The 20789-nt window shown below is 40.1% G+C and overlaps 1 protein-coding gene and 1 long non-coding RNA gene across 5 annotated transcripts in view; one reads left to right on the forward strand and one right to left on the reverse strand.

The window, feature by feature from the left end:
- The window catches only part of ATP2B3 (ATPase plasma membrane Ca2+ transporting 3), a 73008-nt gene extending 57634 nt beyond the window's left edge, over positions 1-15374 (reverse strand). For all 4 annotated transcript variants that reach the window (XM_058172682.1, XM_058172681.1, XM_058172679.1 and 1 more), the window contains exon 1: positions 15170-15374. In XM_058172682.1, coding sequence (XP_058028665.1) covers positions 15170-15374 — 205 coding nt within the window. The remainder of the gene's footprint in view (positions 1-15169) is intronic.
- The window catches only part of LOC131192995 (uncharacterized), a 50624-nt gene that overhangs the window by 12771 nt on the left and 17064 nt on the right, over positions 1-20789 (forward strand). The window lies entirely within an intron of this gene.

Genomic DNA, 20789 nt, shown 5'->3' on the forward strand with positions numbered 1-20789 from the left:
TAATACATGCTTACTAAATCCGCAGTATTTACACCTAAATATTCCTTCTTTGTTTTCTAGCTCCTTCCTAGCCAGGGGTGCTGCTAGGATTGATTGATTTATTTATTTATTTATTTATTTATTTATTTATTTATTTATTTATTTATTTATTTATTTTTGCCAAGCATGCATAAGATAACAGATATAAGTGTAAACATGATTATGAATACAGGAAATGGATACAAATAAATGGGAACAGTAGGACAGGCACAGTAGGTACATAGGTGCAGTTATGCACGCACCTTACTGACCTCTTAGGAATGGGGTTGTTGTGATTCCAGCCCCCGAACCTGGCCCCATGCCCAAAAGTGACTCCAAGAGTGAGGGGGAAGGGCTGGTAAGGCTTATCTTGGGAGTACCGATTCCTTTGGCTCGGCTCCAGGAGCCAGAACCAGACCAGTCGGAGGACGTAATGAGGCTGTCATCCCCTGATTCCTCCCTTCCCCAGGCTACGCCTTCAGACCCAGCTGATAATAATAATCAAGCTTGGCTTGAACCGCGCTTCAGAGGATTAGAGAGGTGGCATCATCAAAAGAAAGGGTGGGGCAGAAGCCCCATCCCACAGGATATATAAGGAGCTTTGGGACTGCTCTCACTCCACAGGAAGCAAAAGTTTAGCTGAACCATTTCAAAAAGAGCTGAAAGTCTTGCTACGTGAGTCATTTGTTTGAACTTTGGCAGGCAGCTGTGATTTCTCTGCCAGGACTGATAAGAGCTGTGAATCCACTGGCTGAAGGCCAGCTCGTGGGTCTGAAGTGGGGAAGGAGACAGAACAGGGGTGAGATCAACAGTAGATAGTCTAAGGTTAAAGTTATGGGGGTTTGGGAGGAAACCACAGAGTCAGGTAGTGCATTCTGGGCATTGATCACTCTGTTGCTGCAGTTGTATTTTCTGCAATCGAGTTTGGAGTGGTTTACCTTAAGTTTGTATCTATTTTGTGCTCATGTATTGTTGTGGTTGAAGCGGAAATAGTCATTGACGGGTAGGACGTTGTAGCAGATAATTTTGTGCGCTACGCTTAGGTCAGATCGAAGGCAATGTAATTCTAAGTTGTCTAAGCCCAACATTTCAAGCCTAGTGGTATAAGGTATTCAGTTGTGAACAGACGAGTGAAGGACTCTTCTCGTGAAATTGGATGGAATCATGAAATTGGGTGTTTTCACCCAATCAAAGCTACCATATACAAAGGACCCTTCTCCTCTTCATGAGAAGTCTGGAAGGGAACTGAAAAACTTCTCATTCACAGCACTGTCAGCCTGATCATGTCTGGTCAAGTAAGGGTAGGATTTCAGCGTCTACCAATAGAACAAGCAAGAGCACCATACTGAGGCAGGGCAGGCTTGCCCCAGATTGGGCTGCTATCCCCTCAGATTCCCTCTCTGCAGTGTTAGTGCATTAGCCCATCCCCAGCCTCCTCTGGAAGCTGTGAATGTCAAGGGAGAAGCCAAGGGGTATAGGCTGGCACTTCAAAGACATGGCACCTGCAGTGAAGGAGGAAGACTTCACCCCAGGTGGGATTCAGTAGCTCCTGGGAGATGAAAGCGCCAACTGGGTGGCACTGCAGTTGTCTTCTCTTCCTTTGCTCACCTTTCCTTAGCTTTGTTAGGCCCTTGTTAAATATTAAAAATGCCAGAGAGCCAGGCAAGCAGCAGGAACGACAACCCGGAGTTTGCTCTCAAATGCCCTCCACAGCCAGCCCTGAGGTGCCAGAGCAGTGCCCCTGCTTTTTAAGACAAGGAGGCAACAGAGCAGCCATTCAAATTACAGAGGCTGGGTACTCTGGATACTAAAAAAATAAATAAAAAAATACATATTTTGTTTAATAAAAGAAATCATTAGGGCAGAGAACCGGTTGTTAAATTATTTTAATCCCACCACTGCACAATTTGTATATGTAAGAGTAATAATAGTGTATTTTCATGTTTGGTTTAAGCAATTATATTAAACATAAATTGTTAAGTGGTGATCAATTCTTTCCTAAACCTGATATATAGGTTCAAAATCATTTGATTTTGGACACTGGGTGGCAGACAATACCTTCCAAATGAACTCTAATAGTAATAGAAACAGGATGGCACAATTTCTTATTAAAAAAGAAAAGAAAAGAAAAGCTATCTGCTAAGAATATGATACATATAATTTGTATTATGCTTGTCACCTTTTATTACTTAAAGACTGTATTTACATAATCAGATTAGTTAGATTTATCAATTTTGTTCGCACTTGTCACTCTAGGGGAATATTAACCTTGGTAAGGGCTTTTTGTGTGTGTGTGTATATGTGGTTGAGAATGTCTTGTGAGGCTCATTCAGCTTAAAGTCAGCTTAAAACTCAATGAATTGTGCAAACCCTGAAAGAGGGTTAATTGTTTAACACAGCCACATCTCTCTGAATAACTAGTAAGGTTTCACAGGATATTATAATGTGTAGGTGCAATTTCTTTTTGCCTTCTAGGCTTATCAGTTGACTACAAAAAAATCTGACTTATTCTGCTGTGGTCTTAATATCTTGTTTGGGTGAAGCAAGTAGAAGCAGAAAACTTTTCCTAACATGGTGGTGATGATAATATAATTTATTAAAGGTGTATGCCACTGAATTGCTCCTACTCCTGACAGCTTACAAGATAAAAGGCAATAAAAAGTCCATTTGGCAAGAAGATAAATAATTTTGTTCACTATTGTCAGTATAGTGAATTCTGGATTAAGACACAGAATTTTAAAAAAATAGCACCATGGATGCCAGACTCCTCAAAGGAATTAAAGTACCTCAGTCTTTTGGGATCAGATGTTAATCATCAGGGGGAAGAAATATGGTGGAATGTTACCCAGTGTTTTGATGGGTAACCTATTCTATTCTATTCTATTCTATTCTATTCTATTCTATTCTATTCTATTCTATTCTATTCTATTCCACTCCACTCCACTCCACTCCACTCCACTCCACTCCACTCCATTCCATTCCATTCCATTCCATTCCATTCCATTCCATTCCATTCCATTCCATTCTATTCTATTCTATTCTATTCTATTCTATTCTATTCTATTCTATTCTATTCTATTCTGATGGGTAGATCCATTTGTAAGAGTGTTTTCTACCAGTCATAAATCATTTACCTCCCCAAATGTAAACTAAGGAGTTAAAAGTATTTGTCCAAAGGGAGCCCCAACGGTTGTAAAAATGCCAAGATACAGATCCATTCTTTTGACTGCTGTTTTCTGTTCTAACACACATTCCACAGAAGGACAATGGAGGATATACAGAGAGATGCAAAAAGCCTGACAGAATACAAAATAGAAGCTGGGTCTGAACTTCAGAAGCCCGGGGACTAGTAATGCCCCCAGAGGCCCAACATGTTAAAAATGAATCATCTCTAGCAAATACAAACAGACAAAACATTCATGCTGCACACACCAAAGCCAGATCAAAAACCAAACACATCACACAGACTCATACGCCACACGGCCTACTGCATTTTGAAACAAGATGCAAACACTGATGTAGCCCAGGAAAAAATTTCTCCTCCAACTCTGGCACTCTTCCAAAGACTTCACCCCGCCCCCCACATTGTTACTCTTAGAGCCTGGAGACATGACAGGCAATAAAAAGGACATATAAGGTCGGTGTTTCCTAGCAGAAATGTTTTTGAGAGCTAGCATTATTGTTGTTGTTGTTGTTGTTGTTGTTGTTGTTGTTGTTGTTGTTATTATTATTATTATTATTATTATTTAAATCAGGAGAGGCAAAGGGCCCAGCATAAGGCAAGAAGATTGTCTTCGGGCTTATGGGTTTCACCAATATCATGTTCCAAAATCCAGCATTTTGTCACATTGCATTGAACTCACCTCTTGCTTGATGAACTTATAGATTGTATACTCATTTGCATGGACTGATCTCCTATTCTTTTACTCTAAAAAGCTCATAGAACTTGGTGATGTTATAAACTAGGGCTATAAACTCAGAAATGGATAAAAGAAGACATATAAGAAATTTCCAATGAGTTGGAAACAGGAGTGAAATCCAGCAGGTTCTGACAGGTTCTGGAGAACCGGTAGCGGAAAGTTTGAGAACTGGCAAATACCACATCTGGCTGGACCCAGAGTGGGATGGGAATGGAGATTTTGCAATATACTTCCCCCAGGAGTGGGGAGGGATTTAGGATTTTGCAGTATCCTTCCCCTGCCATGCCCACCAAGCCACGCCCACCAAGCCACACCACACCCACTAAGTCACGCCCACAGAACTGGTAGTAAAAAAAATTGGATTTCACCACTGGTTGGAAAAGACTGTAATCAGAAAAACTGCTACTCAGTTTGGAGACCAAGTATCCATTTTGGGTAGATATCTCAAAAGCCTTTGGAGCTCCCCCTTCACACAGAGCACCATCTTTAAATTGACTGGGAATGGACAGGGTATCCAGTGAAGAAGTTTTTGTCCAGAGTAGAGATGGGCAACCTTTTGGACAGTCCATCAAGGGTAACAATTCCAAGGGAATGGGGCCATTTTTTTTTTATTGAAAAAGTTTTTAAAAAAACAAAGACATTTTCGCCTTTCCCCCTCCTCCCAGAAAACCCCTTCCCCTCCTCCCCCGGCTTCCCGGGTCAATCACAAGGTATTGTTATACATAAACCAAACATAGAATAAAATTTTCCCTTCCAATCCAATTAGCCTCATCCAAAGCTTTTCATCTCCCAACCCCCTCCCCATTAAATAAAATAACTTTCTAATTATTCAAAGGCAATCTGATATTTCTTAATCTGATATCTGTTTTGTAGATAATCAATCCATTTTTTCCATTCAATTAAATATCTTTCCTGCGTATTGTCTTTTAAAAAAGCTGAGATTTTGGGAATGGGGCCATTTTATTTTATTTTATTTTATTGTTTCCAAAAGATACACATACCGTACATCCACTTCCATGTATTCATTTCATGCAGGTTTAAAACCCATATGTTAAATGTTCTACTATACTTTATTCTGCCGGTTCATAGTTTTTTTTGTGTGCAATCAATTTTACCCCCAAAATCAGCTATGATTCTTTAATGCAACTGTATCTGAACCCTTGCTGGGTGACAACTTGTGCATTCACAAAGCAGAGGAATGTCCTCTGTATAATATGTCTCCAACTCATAATAATATTACAGTCCTAAACATGCTTAAAAGGGAACACTTCAACACAATGTGATTTTCTTCTGAAACAAAAACCCAAGCAGTATCATTATTGTTTCCTGAAAAACAATAATTATTCTAATTATTTTTGTATACAGTACATTACACTGGATTCAAAGCATTTGAGCTACACTTTTGCAAAACTCTGTTCCTATAGGGCAGTGATGGCGAAATTTTTCGGCACTGAGTGCCGAAAAGGGAGCGCTTTGCGCATCCCCGCGCTTTGCACATGCATCTAGGCCACAACCAGGAAGTGGAGCTGCCCAGGGTGCATGCATGAGCCCGAAAATGAACTTCCGGTTTCAGCTTCTGAATTTCCGGTTTCAACCAGCAACTCTTGAGGGTTTCTGGTGGGCATGCGTGTGTGGTGATCAGCTGGCCGGTGGTCATGCTCACGCAGGAAAACAGAAGACCAGCTTTTCCAGTTTCTGGCACTGCCTCATGCAAAAAGGACAGCTGATTGTCCTATGCGCATGTGCACCAGAAACCCGGAAGAGGAATGGGCGACGCCACGTGTGCCAGGTGACATGGCTCTGCGTGTCACTTTGGGCACGCGTGCCATAGGTTCGCCATCATGGCTATAGGGTGAACCTATTGAATATGCTCAGTTTCTTCCATGGATCCGAAAGAGCAGTAGTTAAGTAGTTATGGTTCAGAAGGATCTGCAACAGTCTTCTGAATTTTCCTCTTCCTTGAAAAGGTGAATCTTTCCTGCCTTAGATTCTTGCCCATCAGTCATTTTTCTGGTCCTCCCCTACCTTCAGATCAGCAGCTTATTCCACTTGAGGAATAGGATTGGAAAGAAGCAGTGGGAGGAATGATGATGACAGTTTTTTGGCAGGTTGGTATAGTTTCAGGGCCTTTCCACCACCAAGTTCTAGTGCTCTCCGCCCATTCTTGAGTCAGCAGAAATCTATACAAGCATGAAGTTGGCTGACTTCCTTGCCAATCTCTATTCTACTCCATTGTCTGTTTCAAATAACTTTAGCAACCTGTCTTTCCCAAGATAATTGATGGGGACAAAGACCAAGTTCTACAGAGAACTCTGTAATGTTGGGGAAAATGGGAGGAAAGAAGAAAAGACAACCACCAGCAGCAAAGTAGATGGACTAAATTACAGTGGTAATGGTTGTGTTGTTAAGATCTGAGGCAGGTTGGAGTTAGATCACTCTGGAGAAGATTTATATGTGATTGCTAAGAGTCAACCCCTACCTGATGATGTACAATCAGAAAATCAAAGCCTACGGGTTTTTATAGGACTCGAGGGTGCCCTTGGATGGTGTTAGAATAAGGGAAAGCATCACTTTAACATTGGTACAGCTAAGAATAACTTGACTGACTTGCTGATGGACCGGGAATAAAATGAAGGCCATGCAGGAGGACAAGACAGAAAGAAAGATGCTATCAGGGCATGTTAGATAAAAGTGAGGACATGGCCTCAGGCAGCTAGGACAGCAGCCCCCAACCTTTGTGGCCTGGTAGCCCGGGGAGGTGGAAGGGGAATCGGGCCGCGTGAGCATGCACATGCATGTGTACTGCTCAACTTATGAGAGCTTGAAAAGTTGAGTTGTGTGTATTTGTGTGCACACCTGGCGGCCCACTGCACATGCAAGCCAGCCCACCATTCACATGGCCCAGTTGTGGGCCAAGGCCCAAGGGTTGGGAACCCCTGATTTAACACATTGACCTGGGCTCAATAGGGAATAGGGAGGCAATGTAATCTGTCAAAATCAGAATCCTTCTCGAAGATCCCTCTTCCAATAAAAGATCTTACAGGAATCCAATACAAGGGACCCAAGGATGATCCATGGTGACCAATGTATGCCATGGTTGAGGAACTAGACAGCCAAGCTTATTGAACCTCATGGTAACCAAATAACTACAAAGGCCTTGGTCAGATTAAATCAGAATTTAGCTTCAGTTTATTGTCCCTTGTCCAGCTAGTTAACAGATAGAAAAATGAACGAATGATAGTCCGGGCAATTTATCATGAAATTTAAAACAAGAGCAGCAACTGCATCATCCCAAATTCCACCCCCAAAGAAATAGGTATACAGTATGAACCACCAGGTCACCACTAAGGTGCCCTATCAGACACAGCCCTCAAATTCAGGGCTGAGAAAACTCAGTAGAATTGCTAGTGCCTGGGAGGAGGGAATGAACAGAAAGAAAGACTAAAAAAGAAGGCAAGAGATGGCAACGAGAAAAGAACAGGAGGGGGGTGGGTGGGCAAAAGACAGCATGTTTGCCGAGTGGTAAGGACTCAGGCACAGGAAATATGGATCATCCAGGAATACTTGTTGATTTTTGTTCTGTGTTAGTGAGAGCCACAAAGATCAGTTTTTGCCTTGGGTTCTCTGTCTGGATGATCATCTAACTCCTTTCTCATCCTGGTTGTTCTTTGGTTGCTTTTTCCTCCTATCCTATCCCTTCCTTCCTTCCTTCCTTCCTTCCTTCCTTCCTTCCTTCCTTCCTTCCTTCCTTCCTTCCTATCCTATCCTTTCCTTGTAGCATTTGCCTGCTGCCCTGTTCTTCCTTGCCTGGTTCCCCTCCTCCCTTGCCTTCTCAGTACGATGGGAAAAAGCCTGCAGCTCCCTGCAGCAGAGAATGAAACCAGCCTTGGCTGCAGCAACCTCAAGGACAATTCAAGGAGAAAGCAGCAAAGGGAGAGAGGTGAAGGTAGGCAACCAGACAGAATGGGTCTGCTTTGAATTCTCCGGTGCTTTCCTGGAGCTCTGTTGCTTTCCTACACTTGGAAACCCAGATTGTTTTATACAGAGAGCAAAGCAGGCAAAAGAAGCCCTTAGTTTGTCTGTCCTTTTAGAAGGAACAGGAACAGCCGCATCTCAAGGTGCAGGCAATGGTTTGGAAGGACACGACTTCAGTCTGCCCAAACCTCAAGCCCTCTAAATGTGTGGGAGCTCAAGGGCATCATTCCACACTCCCCCACCCCCGCCCTCCTGCGCGCACACACACACACACACACACACACACTGGGGGGGGGGGGGAAAGGAAATAATTCTCCTCAAAACAATTGGTAAATGTTGCAATTCCTATGTAGTAGCTTATGATCAAGGGGAAGGGGCGGTACCATACCCATGCTTAGAGACATCCCTTCTCAGGACTCAGCCTTTCCATTCTGATGTTATGCATCAGAAGGCATGCATTAAGCCTCATAGATCACCACACTGAGATTGGCAAAGCAATGAACTGGGGAAAGAGACAGTCTTTCAGATCATCTGTTCCCAAGATCAAGATCAAGTGGGCCTTGAAACTCTGTGGCATCTCATGTGCTCCTGACATCTGAGGTGGTTGCTTTGGGTTCAAAGGGCACCAGAAGCTCTACTGCTCTTTGCCCATCTAGTCCAGCACTGCTTGACTCTGCAAGCAGAGAGTGGTATCTTTGGCCCAGCTTTGGAGTTGGAAGATAGAACTCAGACTGAATCAGTTGTATAATGATGCTTTGGAATATAATGTTACTAACTGTATGTTCTTGCTGTAGCTCCTATGTAGCTCCTTGGGAATAGAACTTTTATTATTTTGCCAATCTGGGCCGGGTTATGACTTAATTGATTATAGAGTTTACACCCTGAAGGGATCAAAGCAATGGTTAAATTCAAATTTTTAAACTACCGGTTCTGTGGGTGTGGCTTGGTGGGTGTGGCAATGGAAGTACACTGCAAAATCTCCATTCCCTCCCCACTCCTGGAGGAAGGATATTGCAAAATCTCCATTCTCACCCCACTCTGGGGCCAGCCAGAGGTGGTATTTACCGGTTCTCTGAACTACTCAAAATTTCTGCTACTGGTTCTCCAGAACCTGTCAGAACCTGCTGAATAGCACCTCTGGATCAAAGGATATATTCTGCCATGCTTCCTTATCTTTCCCACTTGTAAACCCATAGTTAGCTTCTTAGAATATCAGGATTTGGGCTCAACCTATATATTGAAGCTGCAAGGTTCCCTTTTAAATCTGTTAAAGATTTCACATTATTGTCCATGTCTTCCTTTCTAGTTATCTTGTTTCCTTATCAGGTGTAAAGAAATTATTTTTGTATTTGGGATCTGCTTACAGTAGTACATGTTCAAATTGTTATTGATCAATATCTGTTAAGGTCTACACAAACTTTTGGTTCTTGCTCTAGGCTTCTTTGTGTGTAAGAGACCAGTGATTCAGTGTAACTACCCTCTTTCCCCCAAAATAAGACATCCGTTGATAATAAGCCCAATCATGATTTTGAGTGCATGGCAATAAGACCAAGCGCTTATTTCAGGGTTCAAATAAATATAAGACAGGGTCTTATTTTTGGGGAAACATGATAGCTATAGAGTGAATAAAAGGATTCTTTGGATCCTTGCTAGTTGTTGGTGCTTGGGGATGTGTTTTTCAACACACCCTAGAATAGGACACTAATACTACTCCTGATTGCTCTCTTTCAGTCTTAACCAGTTATGTCTGGTCTTCCACAAATAAGACAACTGTCACTAAAAGAAAAACAGATGGCTTTCTCCAAGCTGGCCCCTCTCACCTTTGTAATCTAAACAATGTTCAGCAGTTGGCCAACTTTATCTGGGTGTGGAACTAAGACAGGTTCTGGTAATTCTTGGGTGGAAGACTTTGGGAGCAAACTAGGGCTGTATAATTTTGAGGGATGGTGCTCATAGAGAAGGAAGTGGTGTGATGGACTACAGTAATGCAGAAGTTTCCCAGGAAGGAGGAAGCATATTCCAGAATGGGGGACAAGACAAGAAGCAACACAGCCTGGATGTGGACAAGAGTCAGAGGAAGAGACTACAGATAGCCACCCCCTAGAATGTCCCAGGGGATATCTGGTTGGGTGAGAGCAGTAAAGATTTAGTCTGACAAGATTCTGTCTATTATGTGTAAGACAATAAAGAACTGAACTCTGGCTAGATTGTTCTATGTCATTCTTGGGCTAAGCCTGAGAACAATAGACTGGGAAGTCAAACAAGCATCCCAGAAGAAGGCAGTGTCAAGACACTTCTATGTTGTTGGCCAGACAATTACATAGATGTGTCCATGAATTCATCAAGAGTTGAGCTCAACTTGAAGGTAATGTTCTCTTCTTTTGGAAAGTATTGGTTCTAGATCAAACAAGAACTCAGATACGGATGAATTATATAAAGCCATACTTGTAATTTCGTTGCTAATATTTTTTTTCCCTTCCATCCTTGAGAAAGAAATTTGGGCATGTGATGTATCACTGCCATTACCAGGAGAAGAAAAGTTCAAAACCCTTTTGGAAAACAACTAAAGAAAATAGAGCCAAGGAGAAAGTGTTGACTCTGCCATCCTTAGACAAGTTGCCATGAATTGCATCAAGAATGCCTAGAAACTATAGCTTAGAACTCCTACAATCTCTGCCCTTGTGATAATTAGCCTTAGAAAACCAGTGGACGAAGAAGCGAAGATTATAGATATAAATGTACAATTATGAAATGATGGATTGGGTAAAATAGAAAAGAAACTAAAAAGAAAGTATATATTATCAGAAGATTGGAGTTGCTCGGATACCAAACAAGGGAAATATTATACAACAAAGAAGAAAGAAAGAAGAGAGTAATAGAAGGTAAGATAGAGGAGGTGAAGGAGAGAGAGGGATGGAGGGAAGGAGAAGGAGAGGAAGATAAGTTAGGGGATAAGAGTAGGAGAGAAGGTGAGAAAGGAGGGAAAGAGAAGGGGGGAAAAGGAAAGGGAAGGAGATATGAGGAAGGAGAGGAGGAGGAAGAAGGTAGGAAAGGAGAAGAAGGAGGAAGGGAAAAGAAAAGAAAAGAAAAGAAGAAGGTTTGTTGTAAAATGGAGGAAAAGAAAGAGTAGAAGAGCAACTCCAAATGTAATTAAAAAGTTTTATAGTTATGCTTTCTTTAGAGAGAATATGTATGATTATCTATGATTAAGAAAATGTACATTTATAATATGTGTATAAGAAAAGAAAAAATAAAAAACTTTTTATAAAAAAAAGAAGAAAACTAGTGGGCAATTTTTAGGCAGTTGAGCTACAGTACAGGTCAACCATATAATTGACCGGTTCTGCTTATACAGCAGTGATTACCACCTTGGTTAGGTTTCACGTGACTGGGGATCCTACAAAAATGAGCAGGCTAAGATTTTTGTTTCATGGAAGGAATTAGAAGTCGTTTTCCCTGGGCGTCCAATCCATGTGATGTTAGGTTTAAGAGCTCCTGCTAAGAAAATCGTGTCGCAGTTTCTTGGGACTTCAAGAACTGTCATGGTTATTCACCACCGCTTGGAAATAGAATTTTCTTTCCTTGCTCCAGTCACCTGAGGAAGAGTCACAACTGAGTGGGCCTTGAAATGGGTGAATGTATCAGAGCCCCGTGAAATGGAATATTTAAAAGGCCCTGGGGATCCAGTAGGGTAGCCCAAAGCCAACACCTCTGTGTTGGGTTGTTACTTTTCCCTGGGGATGAACTGGAGCGAAGGAAAAGGAGCTGTTTTGTTCAACCATGGGGGAAGAACATAAAGCAAACCACCTCCAGAAGAGTTAAGCCGTCTATCTTCCATGGGTCACTAAATCAAGCCTTTCTGAATTTTGCAAGCTTTAGTCTGTATAAACTCCAGTCAAGCAGCATAATTTTTGCCATGTCAAGGGAATCAAAACCGGGAGATTTAGGTTAATATAGATTGATCTGCCTCCACTACTCTATTCACAATAGTGTGAAATTGGACTATCTTGGTAAATCTTTCCTTCAGTTCCTTTAGGCCCCCAAACATACTAAGTAAAATGGAATATAGAAGAGTGTTCTTATGAGCAAATATGCATAGAATTGCAGAGTTAGTCATGGATTCTGGCCTTTTCTTTTGCTTTAACAATAGCTCACATCAGAAGAGAATATTTTTCTTGTCAGAAATGTAAGAAACTTCCTGTACTAAGTCACATTTTTACATCCATACGACCAAGTTTGGACTATCATATTTGAGCCAGAGGTGGGTTTCAGCAGGTTCTAACCAGTTCTGAAGAGCTGGTAACGGAAATTTCGAGTAGTTGGGAGAACCGGTAGTAAAAATTCTGACTGGCCCCGCCCCCATCTATTCTCTGCCTCCCAAGTCCCAGCTGATCGGGAGGAAATGGGGATTTTGCAGTAACCTTCCCCTGGAGTGGGGTGGGAATGGAGATTTTATGGTATCCTTCCCCTGCCACACCCACCAAGCCATGCCACGCCCACCAAGCCACACCCACAGAACCAGTAGTAAATTTTTTTGAAACCCACCAGTGATTTGAGCTGCAAAAATACAGACTATCATTAAGAGGTTAGCAAAGAGGTTAGCAAAACCTCTAGTTCTTTGCTGCAATATAGCAGTCTTCTAGATTTCTGCAGTCCAGATATAGTAGCAATATGCTGGACCATAGTGGCCAAACAAATGCTCCCAGTCAATCTCTAAGCCGAGCATAAAGCCATTGGAATCCACCCTCTTGTGTCGCACAGCACTTTGTCTGTCATGCTGGAACTCACATATAGCAATAATGAAGGATAGTTACCTATAGTCTGAAATTCCTCCAATATGACTTTTAAAGCTATCCAATCTGGAGACAAGCTCTACAGCTTTTCTGGTGGGTGGATTCCACAACGCAACCAAGTTCTGGGTGCAGAAGGGCATCCTTTAGTTTACCTCGAACCTCCCACCAAAGAGCTTCCTTGGAAAAGCCTTGTACCGCTATAGTCACTTTTGTGGTTGTTGCTATTATCACTCAAGTGGTGAGATGGCACGCTTCGCCAAGAGTGCTACTTGTTAAAGCGATTTGGAGTTTTTCCCAAGTAATCAGAGTACAGCAAGAAAATAAGACTCTAGGGGGACATGGTCCAAATGAGTTGCGGCCAACCATCTAAGTCTTGGAGATGCACTCTGGTGTTTAATAGATAATTGAGGATTTCTGGGGAACGGGAACGATGCAATGTCATCTCTAGGGAGATTGGCACTAGATTTTTCAGCTCCCACTTGGAGGACTTTTAAAAAGAAGTAAGTAAATGGCATTCTGTGCAAAATTGTGCTGCTGCTGTTATCTGTGATTGCTGTCAGACTTCGGTAGGGTAATCTCAAATGCGGGGGTGGGCTTTGGAGGCTGGGACAAAAAGGACCCAGAGGGCTGTAGATTGCCCACCCTTGATCTAAATAAAAACTATTGGGAAAGTATACAGGGTAGACAGGTTTTTGGACTTTCTCCTTTGGTCTATCGCTGTAGCTTTGGAAGGAAGGAAAATTACATGGCTTTGTTCCTTTCTCTTACAAAGGCTCATAACACAGATATCCAGCTCCCTTACAAATATAGCACTCTGGTTATTTTATTCCAGAACAGGACTGCACAAAACACTTGGCAGATTTAAGTAATATGTAATCACACCCTTCACACATTTTGAGAAGCTTCAAACTGCTTCCTTTTAATCATGTTCACCCTCCCACCCAAGTCTCTGGAGGCTGTTGCTAGAAATGATGATAAATAAATGATCTAGGCAGACACTAACTATCCTGACAAAGTTCACCCTTGGCCACTTGGGAATAAGTGATTTAATTATATTTCGGTGTCAGGTGCCAGGACCGGATATTTTAAGGCTGCTAAACATCCAATTACTGAAAATATAATTAATTCTTAGTCAATTAATCAGATAGATAGATAGATAGATAGATAGATAGATAGATAGATAGATAGATAGATAGATAGATATTGATATAGTTTATGCACTCTAGGAAGCATTTTCCAGATGGTGAGGTAAAGGGAACTTTGCTTTTTAAAAATTCTAATTCTTATGTTTGTGTGAAATGGCTTTTCTCTAACTCATATGTCACTTTGATCTAGACCTCCATAGCATTGTAATTTGAGATGGTGCCTTCATTTGGAAAATGAAGCAATTCCACTTTGATGCCTCAAAGTTAAAGGGTTGAGGTGATCCAACTTGATGAGACCAGGTGCTATCAAGGGAAGAGGCCGCTCTGCATACATAGCATATCTCTCCCAATCATTTTGACTTCTTGTTTGGGCAGCCAATCCAATGTGCTGTTCTGAAGGGGAACACAGCTTCCCCTTTGACTTTGTTTTGAAGGGGGGTTCGGTAGTGCCTCAACATCAATACAGGTATATATGCTCCTAAATAAATATCTCCACTAAAATCAGTAGGTCTGATTAATTTGTTAAGAAAATAATATTTTAATTCTTGGAATAATAGTAGACTATTTAGGGGCAGGCTAAATTATTAGTGCTAGTTCTTAGAGCAGGGGTGTCCAAACTTGGCCCTTTGGAGAGTGGTGGACTTCAACTCCCAGAATTCCCCAGCCAGCATGAGCTATAAATTTAAGCAAGTTGCTAGTTGGAGAATTCTGGGAGTTGAAGTCCACCACTCTCCAAAGGGCCAAGTTTGGACACCCCTGTCTTAGAGAGTTAATGGGTTATAATATGTAGCACTCTTAAGATATGTGTAGTTGACTTTGAGATGGTGGGTTATAAGTCATAGAACATTTTTAAGTAGCATTTTAAGTAGCATTTAAGTAGCATTTTAAATGAAAGGAATGGCTACATTTTAGCAAGTTTCCATTGTGATATTGAGACTACAGGTATAAAGACAGGTTGAAGCATCTTTAAATAATAACAATGAGAACAATTTGAGATTATTGAAAGTGATGTACATGAAAAAGAAACTGGATTTAAACATTTTGTAAAAGACCCTCTTAAGATGATAAAATTTATTACTTTGCATTCCTTAAAATGTGCAGTCCTCTGGCAATTCTTGTTATATAATAATGCATTTTACTTCCTTTATTTCATGCCACTGATATCCCTTAGATGAAAAGGATTATGCATGCTTTCCCTTGCTTTCATCTGCAGTAGGTCCTAGGGAAGCACCTATTTATTCTGCCTCTGGGTTCTGCTCCCAAGTCCTGACCTGATGATCCCACTGATTATGAGCCTGCCCAAGTCTTTATCTGGTACCTTCGGTGGGGGAAGTCTTGAGTCTCCTGCAGAGCCCGTTGACATCTGTGTAGGTCTCCTGGACTTTCTGGAGAGCTTCAGCCCCACGCAGCTCCATAAGGGAGCGCAGCTCCGACAGGGTGCAGCCAAAACCACCTGCATGGTTCATTTCTCGCCGCTGGTTTTTGGGATAGAAATCCACAGAGCTGTTGGCCATGTCTCCCATGTTGGACGTTAGCCGCAGCCCAGCTGGGTACACTGGGCAGTGGTGTGGGGGATGAAGAGTAGACTTGAGTTAGGTTAGTCTGGTAGACAAAATGAAAAACCTGTGTGGAGGGGAACAGAGAAAGGCATACATTGGCCAGAAAGAAAATATAATTTCTGCAAAGAACATCCATCCCCACTGTTTCCTGGTTGCAAATTCTCCCTCGCTTACCTGCTCAATCCCGGCTGTCTCCTGGATTCATTCTATAGAGCCTCAGGGGTGGGGCCACAAGGTTTTCTAGAGGCCAGCCAACCAGGGGGCCAAGCCATGGAAGAAGCAGAGATGAAGGCCTTCTTAGAGTTTGGCACAAAGGGTGTTCCTGCTGCCCAAAGGAAACCTGTTAGAAAAGCAACAGTTGTGGTCAAGCTCCTGCCACTCATTCATGTCAGCAAAGCCTGAAGCTCTCAGGTCAACCAATGTCTGCAGTGGCACACTGAAATAAGTCAGGAATGTATACCTTCCATCAGCATGACGGCTACACTAGTCTTAAGGGATAATTCCCCCAAATAGGCTTGGCCAGGGCATGTATATCTCTCTCTGTGTGAGGAGTTTAAAAAAGCGTAATAGGTGCCTTTAGGTATCTCTAAGACTTTATGTTCCTTTTCTTTTCCTAAATGTTTTTTTTGGGGGGGGGGAATCCAGAGATCTGCAAAAAAGGGTGTTGGTGGCCCATGGGTTTTGCACCCTTCCGCTAAGCCCCAACGTGTTATATTTAATTTTAAGTCAGCTTGTTGTATGAACTCAAACGTTAATATTTGCCAATCAACATTTTATGGCTTAACTCAATGAGCCTCAGTCAAGAACTATGGTTAAAACATAGCACAGTGTAGTATGATGTACAATTTAAAATACGTTGCTGTCTTTCCAGCTTCCTTAACCTTTCCTGGTTAATCATATTTAATTTGTTGATATTCTTTAAAATGCTATTTTCCCAGGAGGAGCCTGCAGATCCCAAGGGCCTGAATACATGTTGATATATTATAAAAGACAGCAAGATAAAAAAAAAAAAGGCAAGGTCATTATTTAACTACAAGCAGAGTAGTTTGGAATCAACGGATTAAATATAAACTACTTTGCATATTATACAAACCTTCCATTGTCTTTTTAAATATATTCATAAAAGTGGGATACAAATTTACCAGATTAATAAATCAAAGCTTCAAGCATTTGAAACAAGCAATAAAAAGAAATTCTTTGTCCTCAATCCTCAATATTCTTTGTAACATACCATTTAAAGGATATAAGAATGTAATACATAACACACCCATACACATGCACACACACATGCATAAACCAACAAACGAACAAACAAACAATCTCACATCGGGGTTTTATTAAAGAGCAAAACTGATAAACCGATAACAGGAATTTTCTTACATTCAATTAAAAGAGGGGGAATAAGTGCTTATTTCTAGATCTGACTGGTAAATGTACATAATGTTTGGAGAAAAAAATGGGAGCGTTCAGGCTGTAATGTCAATTAATCTCCAACTAAAGAAACAGGTCTCATGTTTGAATATGAAAGACAAACAAAGCCTACAGTATTCATATAAATCTGCGAGTTTCACCCAAAAAAGAAAGTAGAGTACCACATGAAATTGGTAAATTTAACTCAGGGCTCTATAGTGCTTCATATTCTAATTTTAAAAAGTGCTTTGGAACATGGAGATGTTTCAATTTTTCAAATTCCTTAAAACAGCTGAGTCTTTTCCAATGGTTGCATGGCTGCCCTCCATTTGACTTTTAGAAACAAATTTGAAGTGTTCCTCAGTCCTAATTATATAAGTATGTGTAGGTGGGTTTCCCGAGTGCTCTAAATCCAACACAAACATACGACATCTCTCAGGGAGTAGTGGATTTAAACCTGGATCAGGAACCAACCAAATCAGTCAAGCTGTGAATAAATCATCATATGTAGAGATAAGAGAGGGTGAGTTGGTAGGTATAATATAAGAATATATAGGCTTTAAGATGTATGTTGATCATTCTATATGATTCATAAGTAGTAAATGTAATTAGTGCTGACATATCTAGATTCAACAAGTAACCCTATAATCAAGGCTTCTAAATACTTCAAAGTTCAAGAATTTCCAAGACTCAACTCAATTCTGCTCTGTTTATTAATTGCCTTTATGTAATTCATTCCAAATATATAATCTGCAACATTTTGAAACTACGGTCAGAAAGAGGGAATAGAATATTTGAGCAATCAAATGTTTGACTTCCAGTGCTGTCTTCTTGTCTTCAAAAAAAAAAAAAAGCATATAAACACAAAAGATCTAATGTAAATAAGGTATCTGTGTCTCATTGTCTCCTGCTTCTCCCTTGCGGGTGAACATTTTCTTCATAGGATTTCAGAGAAACAAGGCTTTGGCCCAGTGTGGCTGCTGCTATCGAGGAATGAAACACTAGCTTTCAAGTCCTTCCTTCCTTCCTTCCTCCCTCCCATACAAACTATTGATTTTTCTTTCTCCCAAATCAACCTCTACTGGGGGAGAATAAGCATCGTACCCAGTATAATAGCATGGAGATAGTCATTTCCAACTATTTCCTTTGTGTGAATTGCTTTAAATGTATGTGACTTCTTGATGGTGCGCATGGAACTTAAAAATTAAATGTTTTTTTTTAAATTAAAATAATCCAATATTTTGCAAGATATCCAACTTTCAGGGGAAAGTTATTCTGCTATCTGAAATATTGTGAAATTTCAAGTGAGGATGCTAATCTCTTGCAAAAAATTAAATGAAAATGCCAATATTTTACAAGATTTCAACCAAAAACACTGGTTGAACCAAAAATATTTCAAATTTTGGTAACACTTGGGAAAGTGTAATGGTATTGAAACTCGTCCTGAGGACCACCTGCAGTATCTTCAAGGACCACCAGTGGTCCTCCAAGCACAGGCAGAAAACATAGATCGTACTGTACAGCAAGTTATTGACAAGGCAAAGGAGCTGTCCAGGGTTCTGAAAAAGACCTTTCAGCCAATTTTCTATTTACTATTGATTCTAAGACATTCAGACAAGTAGCTAATATAGTATCCATGCTCGCATTTCCCCCATGATTTATTATCTATTCTGCATCCATAATTTATATGTGTAATACCATATCATAGTCCTGTAGAAAATTCCCTGTGTAGTTATTCCTGAAGTTGCTTTGAAATCTACTGTAAGATATTTTGTGTTAATACCATACCTCTATATTGCACTGCTCATTCTTGTTTTTAAGAGGGATGCTTTAGAAAAAGTTTAGAGGATACAGGTTTGTAAATAGATTCCTCTCTCAAATTGAATTTGCTTGTATTGTTCAGTAATCCTGTCAGTGAACAAAACAGACACCAGCCATTCCCTTATTTATGTCCAAAAGAGACTGATTTTGTACTCCAATGTGAAATTTATTATTTGCTTTTAGAAGTGGGCCAATCAGTAATGTTTTTTTTTTTATTGAAAGAGTTTTAAAAAACAAAAACATTTTTCCCCCTTTTTTCCCCCTCCCTCCCAAAAAACAAAACAAAACAAAACCCTCCCCCCCTCCCTCCCCCCCCCCGGCTTCCCGGGTCAATCACAAGGTATTGTTATACATAAACCAAACATAGAATAAAATTTTCCCTTCCAATCCAAATAACCACATCCAAAGCTTTTCATCTCCCAACCCCCTCCCCATTACATAAAATAACTTTCTAATTATTCAAAGGCAATCTGATATTTCTTAATCTGATATCTGTTTTGTAGATAATCAATCCATTTTTCCATTCAATTAAATATCTTTCCTGCGTATTGTCTTTTAAAAGCGCTGAGATTTTAGCCATCTCAGCCAAATTAATAACTTTCAATATCCATTCTTCTATTGTAGGTATCTCTTCTTCTTCCAGTATTGTCCAATCAACAGTCTTGCTGCTGTTATTAAGTTCAAAATCAATTTAGTCTCAATCCCTGTACAATCCATTATAATTCCCAAAAGGAAAAATTGTGGCAGGAACTTTATCTTCTTCTTCAGTACATTTTGAATAATCCACCAAATTCTTATCCAAAAGACCTTAATTTTCTTGCAAGTCCACCAAATATGAAAATATGTAGCATCATCACAATCACACCTCCAACATTTCGCTTGGATATTAGGATACATACATGATAATTTTTTGGGATCTAAATGCCATCTATAAAACATCTTATAAAAATTTTCCTTAAATTCTGTGCTTGTGTAAACTTAACATTTCTAACCCAAATTTTCTCCCATGTTTCCAACATTATTGGTTCCTGAATATTCTGTGCCCATTTTATCATACAATCCTTTACCAAATCCTTTTCGAATCTATTTCAAGCAACACATTATACAATCTCTTTATATGCTCCTGGGTCTGATTTCTAATTTGCTTTATTAAATTTTCCTCCTTTGCATTATACCAATTTTTGATCTTCTTTCCATCTAGCACTTATTTGCCCATATTGAAACCAAGTATAATTCCTCCTTCTTCATTTTAATACCTGTAATGATTTTAATTGCAATCTACCTCCTTCAGCATACAAAAGTTCTTTATATGTAATCATTTCCTGTTTCTGTTCTATATTTATATTCTCTATTGCATGTCTAGGGCTCGCCCATATAGGAATCTTGTAATCTAATTTATAGGAATATTTTTCCAGACCATAAAGAGCACTTCTCAACACATGATTCTTAAAAGCCCTATCCACTTTTTTCCATAAAATAAGTACGCATGCCATCCATATAACAAGTCATAACCTTCTATATTCAAAATTCTTTCCTCTGTTAAGTTAAACCAGTCACTTATTACTGAAAGGGTTACTGCTTCATAATATAGTTTAAAGTTAGGCATTCTTAAACCACCTCTTTCCCGTGAGTCCTGTATTATTTTCATTTTAACCTCGCCTTTTTACCCTGCCATATAAATTTATTAATCCCAATCTGCCAATCTTCCAAATTTTTATCCTTTTTAATTATTGGTATCATCTGGAACAGAAACAAAAATCTAGGTAACACATTCATTTTAATAGCCGCAATCCTTCCCAATAGGGATAACTGCAATTTCTTCCAGCCACTCATATCATTCTGAACTTTTTGCCATAGCAAGTCATAATTATTCTTATAAAGTTTCTTGTTCGATGAGCTAATATAGACCCTAAATATTTAACCTTTTTTACTACCTCAAATCCTGTCATTTCCTCTAGTTTTTGTTTCTGTTGTATAGACATATTTTTAATTATCACTTTTGTTTTATTCTGATTTATTTTAAATCCTGATACCTTTCCATATTTATCAATTACTTCCAACAAAAATCTACTTGAATTTATAGGATTCATTAACGTAACCACTACATCATCTGCAAAAGCTCTAACTTTATACTCATATTGTCTAATC

This window comes from Ahaetulla prasina, chromosome 2, assembly GCF_028640845.1.
Source record: "Ahaetulla prasina isolate Xishuangbanna chromosome 2, ASM2864084v1, whole genome shotgun sequence".
NCBI lineage: Eukaryota > Metazoa > Chordata > Lepidosauria > Squamata > Colubridae > Ahaetulla > Ahaetulla prasina.